The sequence below is a fragment of the Phalangium opilio genome, unplaced genomic scaffold, assembly GCF_054372755.1.
Source record: "Phalangium opilio isolate 3A_F unplaced genomic scaffold, DU_Popi_V2 ptg000209l_1, whole genome shotgun sequence".
In the NCBI taxonomy this organism is placed as follows: Eukaryota; Metazoa; Arthropoda; class Arachnida; order Opiliones; family Phalangiidae; genus Phalangium; species Phalangium opilio.
In genome coordinates, this window is record NW_028324217.1 from 5838694 (window position 1) to 5851150 (window position 12457).

At 35.8% G+C, this 12457-nt stretch overlaps 3 protein-coding genes across 12 annotated transcripts; all 3 read left to right on the forward strand.

The window, feature by feature from the left end:
• Positions 1-1561: 1561 nt before the first annotated feature.
• On the forward strand, positions 1562-4627 carry LOC149618655 (uncharacterized). 3 transcript variants are annotated; one of them, XM_089855287.1, is made up of 4 exons: positions 1562-1651; positions 1783-2096; positions 2242-3000; positions 3082-4627. In XM_089855287.1, the coding sequence occupies exons 3-4, from the start codon at positions 2441-2443 to the stop codon at positions 3800-3802; spliced, it is 1281 nt and encodes a 426-aa protein (XP_089711413.1). In that variant the 5' UTR covers positions 1562-1651; positions 1783-2096; positions 2242-2440; the 3' UTR covers positions 3803-4627. The 3 variants fall into 3 exon arrangements, with proteins under 3 accessions (XP_089711413.1, XP_089711411.1, XP_089711412.1); XM_089855285.1 differs by having other exon boundaries at positions 2242-4625; XM_089855286.1 differs by having other exon boundaries at positions 1783-1951; positions 2242-4625.
• A 103-nt stretch (positions 4628-4730) lies between these two features.
• Positions 4731-7940, forward strand: LOC149618656 (uncharacterized). 2 transcript variants are annotated; one of them, XM_089855298.1, is made up of 3 exons: positions 4731-5005; positions 5137-5477; positions 5717-7940. In XM_089855298.1, exon 3 carries the CDS (start codon positions 5845-5847, stop codon positions 7183-7185), a length of 1341 nt encoding a protein of 446 aa, XP_089711424.1. In that variant the 5' UTR covers positions 4731-5005; positions 5137-5477; positions 5717-5844; the 3' UTR covers positions 7186-7940. The 2 variants fall into 2 exon arrangements, with proteins under 2 accessions (XP_089711424.1, XP_089711423.1); XM_089855297.1 differs by having other exon boundaries at positions 5137-7940.
• A 7-nt stretch (positions 7941-7947) lies between these two features.
• Positions 7948-12456, forward strand: LOC149618657 (uncharacterized). 7 transcript variants are annotated; one of them, XR_016375448.1, is made up of 3 exons: positions 7953-8011; positions 8148-11921; positions 11981-12456. XR_016375448.1 is itself a non-coding variant. In XM_089855293.1 (3 exons), the coding sequence occupies exon 3, from the start codon at positions 9319-9321 to the stop codon at positions 10666-10668; it is 1350 nt and encodes a 449-aa protein (XP_089711419.1). In that variant the 5' UTR covers positions 7953-8011; positions 8148-8330; positions 9123-9318; the 3' UTR covers positions 10669-12456. The 7 variants fall into 7 exon arrangements, 6 of the variants coding, with proteins under 6 accessions (XP_089711417.1, XP_089711419.1, XP_089711418.1 ...); XM_089855293.1 differs by having other exon boundaries at positions 8148-8330; positions 9123-12456; XM_089855292.1 differs by having other exon boundaries at positions 8148-8304; positions 9123-12456.
• The last annotated feature ends 1 nt before the right edge of the window (position 12457 follows it).

The following is a 12457-nucleotide window of genomic DNA, read 5'->3' on the forward strand; positions in this document are numbered from 1 at the left end:
TGCAGTTCCTTCGTGGGTCACACAACTCTCGTATGGTGGAATAATTGTACCATCAAGTTAATTTTTGAAAGATGTTAAACAATTTGAAACCATTTTTCTCAACCATCATTACAAAAACAATGATCTTAAACAAACAATGTCAAATGAGGTTGGAGTTGTTCGAAATGTTGTGGATAAGGTGTGTCAACAATTTACGACATACCCAAGAGATATAATTGTTAGATTTGTGAAAATGCGTACTTTTATCCGTATGAAGTTTTTAAACCAGCTAATTCTGGAACCAAACCAAAATATAAAAGCAGCTAAAAAAACCCTTAAATTTGTTTGCTAAAAAATGAGCATGTTGTGATTATTTAAAATGTACTTCATTTAAAAAATTTATATATATATATATATTGTTTCCAATGTACCTGATTTTAAAATTTCAAATGTACCTTTCTAAAATTTCAAATGTACCTGATTTTTAAAATAAATCCACAAAACACTTTAAATAAGAAAAAAAAGGTTGTCTTCCTTAAAAATACTTTTAAATAAGCTAATAAATAAATTATAATTCAAAGAATATTAATACCAAAAACAGCGAAGTCGATATTCCCGCTTTTACGTTTAAAAAATTCTCCACGTATGACGTCACATCTATAGAACGCGGACCATAAGCAGACGAACTTTCGTCGAGAGACAGAAAATTGAAAATTCCTAGCTCCGATCGAGACCCCCTTGCTCCTTACCTCGTACCAGTGTAGGCGCTAGCCTCAGTTTTCAAAATCTCGGGCCATCTATTAATTTATTTTAATAATTTTGACATGCACTTAATCAGTTATAATTATCATAATAAAAACTTCTAGACCATTAACTATTTAATTACAATATAAAAAAAAATTCTAAACAAATATTTCATCTTTTTTAACGCCAAAAACTCTTAATAGGTGGCATTAGAAACCTTTTACAAATTTCAATGGAAGATAATGCTGTTTACATGGCTTAAATGGAGAGTTTCGTACTTATAGGGAGCTATATATTATTTTCTTATGGTATGACGTTATATTATGTCAAGAACTATATCCCGAAGTAGTAGTTACTCAAAAAATGTTAGGAAGTGATAGACGCTATCACTTCAATATAAATGAACGAAAATGACGTTGACGCCAATAATTTTTGGAAACATTACGCGTGGCTCTCAAAATATGATTGTTTTAAATTATTTTAAATTTTAATTAACTATTAGTACTAAGTATTAAAACGTTGGTGAATCCAAACCTCTGCTTTGAATTATAGTACTAAATTCAATGGGCGTGCGGCACGTTAGCGAGCTTATAATATATATTTACAAACTTGTACCATTATTTATCTATCACAAAAACAACAATGTTGAAATTGTATTTCATTAAAAACAAATGGTTAATTTTTTAATAAGTGTATTTTGATTTAAGTGAGATAAAGGTTCTTGGAACGTATTTCTGTCTCTGAAACATACACCCTTTCGACTGGAAAAGGGGGGTAGCTAGGCAACCCTTAGCATCGGGAGATACAAGAGGGTTGCTCCAGTTCCGTGTTGGTTTTAGTCTCCCTCAGAAGATGGGTGGGAGGAGTCATATTTTATTCTCTCTCCCTGCTGAACGGGGCGCCCACTAAGCGAAATGCCGTGTGGAAGGTAAGAGATGGGAATCCATATTATGTAGTATTTATATTTATCCATGAAGGAGAGGTCGAAATGGAATATTTTGCTGCTAAACATAGTACAAAGTGATTTTTCATGAGAAAATCTATTATTATATTTTTCAGGAAGGTTTAGGAATTTGCAAAACGATTGAAAAAAATTATAAAGTTCTCGTGTAAACGCTCACATAGATGGTGATAGCGTCTGCAAATACGTTATATCTCCTATCGCCTCTACATGAGCAGGAGAGTGAGATAAAGAAGTGCGTCATAAGCTACGGGTAAAAGTCTGACTGTGAGTAATATTAATTGAGACCGATTGGAAAAAATTAAAATATTTTATGAGTTAACTATAATTTGTCACTTCAAATATTGGGCGCGGAATAAACTCTAGTTATAATTACAATACAAAAAATACAAGAAATTGAAACAGTTCAAAGGTAATATTGGTTTATCTATATCTATAAACGTCCTGACTGACTGCTTATCAACGCCCACCTTCATTACCTGTTATAAAAAGCAGCGGTTGAGTAGTCTCTTCCATTTTAAAATATAATGAATGACGGTACGAATTTCTTGTTTTAGTATCAAAACGAAAACGAATCATAGAAGCGTAATTCTTCTAAATTCAACGTGCATTTGAACAGTATCAAAAACGTCCATCAGAAGAAATAAGAACTCCGTGGTTACATTCAAATACTGGCATCTTTTAAGCCTTGTGCCCGACGCTAATATATTTTTTGGCATTTAATTCGTAATCGAAAATCGTACTAAAAAAGAGATAATGGAGGTTGCCAAACTGCCAATGATTTCCTTACAACGTCAAGCCCTGACTAAATTCACCTCGTCAGTCTGGATTAGTGCAAATCAAAAATATTTAAGAGATCTATGGAACGACGACGAAAGAGCCATTGACAAGCTGCAACGATCCAACATAGCAGCGCATATTAAAGAAATGACCAAAATGATATTGGGTGAAGTAGGAGGAGAAATATGTAACTGGCTTCACGAAATTAGAGGCCACGTCAACGACACCACCTTGGAGCACCAAGTCGCCAATTTGAGTTGGACCATTGAAGGCCCATTGAATCGACCCAAGATGGCCAGGTTACTACTAGAAAATCAAACCGACCTCAATTTGTCTTTTAGCTTTGAAATGGCATACACATACGGCTTGGAGGATGTAGTGGTGGAACTTTGGCCACGAGTTAAAGAAGTGGGTCTAGAATGTTTCGATGAATATGGCACTAATTTTATGCTGAAATATTGGCTCTATAAACTAGAAGGACACTTGCCGGACATAACACGTTGCATGCCAGAACTTCGAATGTATCTTAATAGAATGTCAGTGGGTGTGAAGTTTCTACTTGGAAACCTTGATCTATGCAAAATTGAAACAGCAAAATTTCTATTTATTAATTTAAGTGCGGAAGGAAAAGAGGAGGCCTTGAATATTTTCAAATCAACGGTTATTGGCTCCTACTTCTACATGTTCATCGACACATCGCTCTGTGAATATTTCATGTGCCAATTAAATTCTGAACAAATATGTGATATCATATCTGAATTAGTTGAACAACCGACAGATTTATTGTTAAAGACGGATTGTTTAGCATGTCCAAATTCCGAGGTTTTAAAGGCGATTGACCACACCCTAGGCAAGATGACTGGGACGATGGGAGCTACAAATGGCAATGATTTGGTAGAACTTGCTGATGGATCCCTCTGGTTTGTAAGACATTACAACCGTAGGATTTTGTTCAGATATTGTTGGACCAGATTCCCAAAGGAAGAATTAAATAAAGCTATCGAAGATTCTACTTCAACGTTCTTATGTCAAATGTTTCGTCATCTGAGTTCCAACAACGACGCTGTGTCCATAAAAATGGTAATTGATAGCATTGATCCCAAGGGTTTCGCCAAGAACTTGTTAAATGAGTGCAATTTAGATATTATGATATATTTGGCTACATACGACACGTATCTGTTGAAATATTACCTCGCTCGTAACGTTGACAGTAAGAATTTGGCCAAAGTCATAATTGAGAAAACAAAGGACTCTTCCGATTTTGAGCGTGTTAGGAAAAAAATTTCTGTAGTTTTAAATCAGCTTTTTCCTTCGTTGGATTCCAATTGCACTGATTAAGTTAGTATGACGTTATATTATGTCAAGAACTATATTCCGAAGTAGTAGTTACTTAAGAAACATAAAGATTTGATAGAAAATGACCCTGACGCTATCGATTTAATATAAACGAACAAAGATGACATTGACAACAATAATTTTTGGAAACATTTCGCGTGGTTCTTAAAATATGATTACTTTAAATTATTTTAAATATCAATTAACTATTATTACAAAGCATTAAAACGTTAATGAATCCAAACCTTTGTTTTGAATTTTAGAAAATAAATTCAACGGGCGTGCGGAACATTAGCGAGCTTATAAAATAAATATTTACAAACTTGTACCATTATTTATTATCAAAAAAATCACTAATGTTGAAATTGTATTTCATTAAAAACAAATGGTTAATTTTTAATACGAGTGGTGTATTTTCTATTGAAGTGAGATTAAGGTTCTTGAAACGTATTTCAGGCTCTCAAATTTTAAAGCAGTGTTTACACGAGACGTTTCTAAACGGCTTCCTATACCGTTATGGAGACAAACTTCGTATTACGGATTCCGAACTAGGCCAAAAAGCTGCCCACCAAATAAGCGATACTCTAGCGGATGAGAGGTGGCTCTAAATTGAGTCGGAAAGAGATGAGTCAAGTGGGGAAAGGAACTAAATCTCTCTTGTGAATCCTGAGTGGTGGGTTTGAAATTTCGCACATGTGCAAGAAGAGAAAATACGAGTTTCCCTGATCTTAAGCCACGTTCACACTTACATGGGAAACCGGTTCGAAGCGATTGAAATCGCTTCCAAAATTAAGTGTGAACAAAACTGATACTCGAGAATCTAATTACAAACGCGGTTTCTTGAAGTTGCTTCGCGAACCAACTTAAAGCGGCTTTGGAAGCTAATTTCTCGTTTTCAGGGGTATTTCGCGTGGGATGAGACTAGTATTAAGTGTATTTTCACCGGCCTTAGCAGATAGCACAAACGAAAAGATAAGCAGACAGCGCAAGCAGACGCGTCTTAAGGTGTGAACCGAGGCTGTTGAAATCGCTTCGAACTAGCAATAAAGAGTGTTCCAAAAATAGTTGGGCAAACGAGTTGTCAGCCGACTCCCGTGCAAGTGTGAACATAGCTTAAGTCTCCCTCAGAAGATGGGGGGGGGGAGAGAGAGTTATATTTTTTTTCTCTGCTGAACCGGGGGAGCTAAGCGAAATGCCGTGTGGAAGGTAAGAGAAAGGAATCCATAACATGTAGTATTTATCTATATCCATGAAGGAGAGGTCGAAATAGAATATTTTGCTGTTAAACATAATACAAAGTGATATTTAATGAGAAAATCTATTAATATATTTTTCAGGAAGGCTTAGGAATTTGCAAAACGATTGAAAACAACTATAAAGTTTCTCGTGTAAACGCGGCTGTACGCTATAGATGGCGATAGCGTCTCCAAAGAACCCTCTTTATCCTTTCGCCTCTACATTAGCAGGAGAGTGAGAGAAAGAAGTGAGTCATAAGCTACGGGTAAAGAATAAAGTCTGACTTTAAGTGATAATAATTGTATGTTTATTGGCGTCGGTGGGATAAAATTAAAATAGCTGATGAGTTAACTATAGTTTGTCACTACAAATATCAGGCGCGGAATAAACTCTAGTTATAATTACAATACAAACAAATATAAGAAATTGAAACAATAAGGAGGTAATATTGGTTTATCTACATCTATAAACGTCCTGACTGACTGCTTATCAACGCCCACGCTCTATATGAGTCTTTCATCTCGTGTTATAAAAACCATAGAAAAGTTATTAGCAGCTGTTGTGTAGCCTGTCTTCCGTTTTAAATATAATGAATGACGGTACGAATTTCTTGTTTCGGAATCAACACGAAAACGTTTCATATAAGCGTAATTCTTCGAATTTCAACGTGCATTTGAACAGTATCAAAAACGCCCATCAGAAGAAATAAGAATTCCGTGGCTGCATTCAAATACTGGCCTTGTGCCCGAAGACAAATACATTTTTTGGCGAATAATTTAGAATCGAAAATCGCACTGAAAAAATTGAAAATGGAGGTTGCCAAACTGCCAATGATTTCCTTACAACGTCAAGCCCTGACTAATTTCGCCTCGTCAGTCTGGATCAGTGCAAATAAACAATACCTAAGAGTTCCAATGAACAACAGAGCAATTGACAAGCTGGAGCGATCCAACATAGCAGCACATATTAAAGAAATGACCATGATGCTATTGACTGACGTAGGAGGAGAAATATTTAACTGGATTCACGAAATTAAAGACCACGTCAACGACACCACCTTGGAGCATCAACTCGACAATTTGATTTGGACCATTGAAGGACCATTGAATCTACACAAGATGGCCAGGTTAATACTAGAGAATCAAAGCGACCTCGATTTGTCATTCAGTTTTGAAATGGCATGCACGTACTGTTTGGAGGATGTAGTAGTGGAACTTTGGCCACGAGTTAAAGAAGTGGGTCTAGAATGTTTCGATGAATATGGCAATAATTTTATGCTGAAATATTGGATTTATAAACTAGAAGGACGCTTGCCGGAGATATCAAATTGCATGCCAGAACCTTCAATGTATCATGATAGAACGTCTGTGGGTGTGAAGTTTTTACTCGGAAAAATTGATCTATGTAAAATTGAAACAGCAAAATTTCTATTTAATAAATTAAGTGAGGAAGAAAAAGCAGAGGCCTTGAATATTTTCAAATCAGCGGCTACTACGTTGTTCTACTTCATCAAACCACCAGTCTATGAATATTTAATGTGCCAATTAAATTCTGAACAAATATGTGATATCATATCTGAATTAGATGAACAACCGACAGATTTTTTGTTAAAGACGGATTGCTTAGCATGTGCAAATTCCGAGGTTTTAAAGGCGATTGACCACAGACTAGTCAAGATGACTGGTACCATGAAAGCTCCAAATGGCAATGATTTGGTAGAACTTGCTGATGGAACTCTCTGGTTTGTCAGAGATTACAACCGTAGGATTTTGTTCAGATATTCTTGGACCAAATTCCCAAAAGAAGAATTAAATAAAGAAATTGAAGATTCTTCTTCAACTTTCTTGAGACAAATCTTTAGTCATCTGAGTTACAGAAAAGACGCTGTCTCCATTAAAATGGTAATAGATAGCATTGATCCCAAGGTTTTCTCCAAGAACTTTTTAAATAAATACAATTTAGATATTATGATATCTTTGGGTGAATGCGACACGAATCTGTTGAAATATTATATCGCTTGTAACGTTGACAATAAGAATTTGGCTAAAGATATAATCGAGATAACAAGGATGTCTTTTAGGTTTTTTAATGTCTGGGAAATAATTTCTAATGTTTTAATTCAGATTTTCCCTTCGTTAGATCACAATTGAATTGATTAAGTTAGTATGACGTTCTATTATGTCAAGAACTATATTCTGAAGTAGTAGTTACTTAAGAAACATGAAAAGATTTGATAGTAAATGACCCTGACGCTATCACTTCAATATAAATGAACGAAAATGACGTTGACACCACCAACTTTTGGAAACGTTACGCGTGGCTTTCAACATATTATTGCTTTAAATTGTTTTAAATTTTAATTAAATATTAGTACTACGTATTAAAACGTTAATGAATCCTAACCTATGTTTTCAATTTTAGAAAATAAATTCAACGGGCGTGCGGAATATTAATGACCTTATAAAATATATATTTACAAACTTGTACCATTAACTAATTTATCAAAAAAATCACTAATGTTGAAATTGTATTTCATTAAAAACAAATGTTTAATTTTTAATAAGAGTGGTGTACTTTCTATTGAATTGAGATTACGGTTTGTGGAACGTACTTCAGTGTCTTAAACATTAAAGAGGCGTTTACACGAGACGCTTCGGAACCGTTTCCTACCGTTATGAAGACAAACTACGTATTAAAAATTCCGAACTAGGCCAAAAAGCTGCCCACCAAATACGCGATACTCTAGCGGATGAGAGGTGGCTATAAATTGAGTCGGAAAGAGATGAGTCAAGTGGGGAAAGGAACTAAATCTCTCTTGTGGTTGTGAATTCTGAGTGGTGGGTTTGAAATTTCGCCCATGCGCAAGAAGAGAAAATACGAATTTCCCTGATTTTAGTCTCTCTCAGAAAATGGGGGAGTCATATTTTATTCTCTCTCTCTGCTGAACGGTGGCCTATGCGAAATGCCGTGTCGAAGGTAAGAGATGGGAATCCATAATATGTAGTACCTATTTATATATATCCATGATGGAGTGGTCGAAATAGAATATTTTGCTGTTAAACATAGTACAAAGTGATATTTCATGAGAAAATCTAATTATTATATTTTTCAGGAAGGTTTAGGAATTTGCAAAACGATTGAAAAAAACTATAAAGATTCTCGTGTAAACGAGGCTATAGATGTCGATAGCGTCTCCAAAGAAGGCTCTTTCTAATTTCGCCTCTACATGAGCAGGAGAGTGAGAGAAGGAAGTGAGTCATAAGCTACGGGTAAAGAATAAAGTCTGATATTAATTGTATGTTTATTGGCGTCGGTTGGTTAAAATTAAAATAGTTGATGAGTTAACTATAGTTTGTCACTACAAAGATTTAACGCGGAATAAACTTAAGTTATATTTAAGATACAAACAAATATAAGAAATTGAAACAGTAGGGACTTGGCAGTACTACGTCATCCAACGTCAGGCTACCTTCCACTAGTGCTAAACATACCAGGAGGAGGAGCTTGTTTAGATTTCATTCTGTTAAAAAACATACCATAATGGCGCTGGGGGCGGAGTTAAGGCCCGAATTGCCAAGTTCCGGTTCAAAGATAATATTAGCAGAAGTGAGCTAACCAAATTCTTCACTCGGCGAAAGTGAATATTCTTGATAACACACCAACGGTTGGCCCTCTAGTGGCGGTTTCATAATTTCCCCTCCAAAACGTGAGAAGCTCGCGGTGGTAGACGGCCGAACTAGATTCAAGCAGCCGTGTCCGTGTTCCGCCGCTTTAGGTTGAGGCGAAGGGGGTAGGAAATGTTTTTGGAACTCGACCAATTTTTTTCTCTCTAGTTTTAGCGCGTGGGAAGCGGCATAAAATCCTCAGATTTGTTCACTAGTGCCAGGATCTACAATCAATGCTAGAGCCCTTCACTTCTAGTCTCATCTCACTTCTGATATTAGTTAACGTCCTGGCTGACTGCCTATCAACGCCCACGCTCTATATGAAAGCCTTTTCATTACGTGTTATCAAAAGCGTAGAAAAGTTATTAACAGCTGTTTTTCGTTTTAAACATAACGAATGACGCTACGAATTTCTTGTTTAGAATCAGCACTAAAACGAATCATATTAGCGTAATTCTTCTAATCTCAACGTGCATTTGAACAGTATCAAAAACGCCCATCAGAAGAAATAAGAACTCCGTCAATGCATTCAAATACTGGCATCTTTTAAGCCTCGTGCCCGATAAATATATTTTTGGCGAATAATTCGAAATCGAAAATCGAACTGAAAAATTGAAAATGGAGATTGCCAAACTGCCAATGATTTCCTTACAACGTCAAGCCCTGACTAATTTCGCCTCGTCAGTATTGATTAGTGCAAATAAAAAATATTTACGAGATCCACGGAACCACAGAGCAATTGACAAGCTGGAGCGATCCAACGTACCAACACTTTTTAAAGAAATGACCAAGATGATATTATCTGATGTAGGAGGTGAAATATTTTATTGGCTTAAAGAAATTAAATACCACGTCAACGACACCACCTTGGAGCACCAAGTCGCCAATTTGAGTTGGACCATTGAAGGCCCATTGAATCGACCCAAGATGATCAGGATATTACTAGAGAATCAAACCGACCTCGATTTGTCATTCAGTTTTAAAATGGCATGCGAATACGGCTTGGAGGATGTAGTGGTGGAACTTTGGCCACGAGTTAAAGAAATGGGTCTAGAATGTTTCGATGAATATGGCAATAATTTTATGCTAAAATATTGGATTTATAAACTTGACGGAATCTTGCCGGAGATATCATATTGCATGTCATTACTTCGAAAGTATCTTGATAGAATGTCAGTTGATGTGAAGTTTTTACTCGGAAACATTGAGCGATGTAATATTGAACCAGCAAAATTTCTATTTAATAATTTAAGTGAGGAAGGAAAAGCAGAGGCCTTGAATTTTTTCAAATCAGTGGCTACTCGCTTTTTTACCTTCATCGACACATCAGTCTATGAATATTTAATGTGCCAATTAAATTTTGAACAAATATGTGATATCATATCTCAATTAGTTGTACCACCAACAGATTTGTTGTTAAAGACAACGTGCTTAGCATGTCCAAATTCTTTGGTTTTAAAGGCGATAGACCACACCCTGGGCAAGATGACTGGGACGATGGGAGCTACAAATGGCAATGATTTGGTAGAACTTGCTGATGGAGATCTCTGGTTTGTCAGAGATTACAACCGTAGGAATTTGTTCAGATATTCTTGGACCAGATTCCCAAAAGGAGAGTTAAATAAAGCTATCGAAGATCCTAATTCATGGTTCTTAAGTAAATTGCTTCGTCATCTGGGTTACAAAAAAGACGCTGTGTCCATTAAAATGGTAATAGATAGCATTGATCCCAAGGTTTTCGCCAAGAACTTTTTAAATAAATACAATTTATATATTATGATATTTCTGGGTGAATACGACACGAATCTGTTTAAACATTACCTCGCTCGTAACGTTGACAGTAAGAATTTGGCCAAAGACATAATCAAGATAACAAGGATGTCTTCTAGGTTTTTAAATGTTAGGGAAATAATTTCTGATGTTTTAATTCAGCTTTTTCCTTCGTTGGATCCCAATTGCATTGATTAAGTTAGTATGAAGTTTCAATGTGTCAAGAAATATATTCAGAAGTAGGCCTATTTACTTAAGAAAAATGTAAAAAAGTTTTAGAAAATGACCCTGACGCTATCACTTTAATATAAATGAACGAAGATGACGTTGAAGCCACTAAGTTTTGGAAACATTTCGCGCGGCTTTCAAAATATGATCGCTATAAATTATATTAAATAATAATTAACTATTAGTACTACCAAGAATAAATTTACTATAAGAATGCCTAAGTCATTAGATTTTACGCTTCTACTTTTACACCGGTGTTAGTGGACAAATAAGCCCCACCCCTTTCATGTCCGTCATTGTTCTGCGCTTTCCTATTGGATCCCGTGGGAATAGGTCATACAGACGCGATTGACGTATTCCAACAAGAGAAAAAACCTCGAGAAAAGTCAACAGAAAATGGAGGCTGCCAGCGGTGCTGAAACGGTTAGGGAATGGTTTTTAATTGCCATTAATAAGTAAGTTAAAGGTTTTGAACCAAATTGAATGGATTTTGAATACGTGTCTCTACGTGAAAATCGTTCGCTCTATAATTGTTTCTAAATCGAATCAAGTGTACTATGCTTATGATTTCGTCAGTTCCAAAAACCAAACCAAGGCTTAACGAAAAGGTAAAAGAGATAGATGGTGAAAAACATAGAGTAAGATAAAATATTAAGTCCCGCCTTGGTTTCCAGCCTCCCCCCACCCATGAGGGGGGGGATTGTCGACTATCACGCGCGCACCGTATGCCTTTTTAGGTCTTCTTATAGTAAATTTCTTCTTGGTACTACGAATTAAAACGTTAATGAATCCAATTAAACCTTTGTTTTCAATTTTAGAAAATAAATTCAACGGGCGTGCGGAACGTTGGCGAGCTTATAAAATACATATTTACAAACGTGTACCATTATTAATTTATCACAAAAATCACTAATGTTGAAATTGTATTTCATTAAAATCAAATGGTTAATTTTATAATAAGTGTATTTTCATTGAAGTGAGATTAAGGTTCTTGGAACGTATTTCTGGCTCTCAAATATTAAAGCCGTGTTTGCACGAGACGTTTCGAAACCGTTTCCTACCGTTATGGAGACAAAACTACGTATTACGGATTTCGAACTAGGCCAAAAAGCTAGCAACCAAATTTGCGATACTCTCGAGGATGATAGGTGGCCCTAAATTGAGTCGTTCGTATCTATGCCACGTGGGGAACGAAATTATATCTCCCCGGAGAATCCTCAGTGGTGGGTTTGAAATTTCGCCCATGCGCAAGAAGAAAAAATACGAATTTCTTTGATTTTAGTCTCCCTCAGAAGATGGGGGAGTCATATTTTTTTTTCTCTCTGCTAAACGGTGGCCTAAGCGAAATGCCGTGTGGAAGGTAAGAGATGGGAATCCATAATATGTAATATTTATATATATATCCATGATGGAGAGGTCGAAATAGAATATTTTGCTGTTAAACATAGTAAAAAGTGATATTTCATGAGAAAATATAATTATTATATTTTTTCAGGAAGGTTTAGGAATTTGCAAGACGATTGAAAAAAATTATTAAGTTTCTCGTGTAAACGCGGCTATAGACGGCGATAGCGTCTCCAAAGAATGCTCTTTATCCTATTGCCTCTACATTAGCATGAGAGTGAGAGAAAGAAGTGCGTCATAAGCTACGGGTAAAGAATAATAATAAGTGATAATGATTGTATGTTTATTGGCGTCGGTGGGATAAAATTAAAATAGCAGATGAGTTAACAATAGTTTGTCACTACAAAGATTAAAA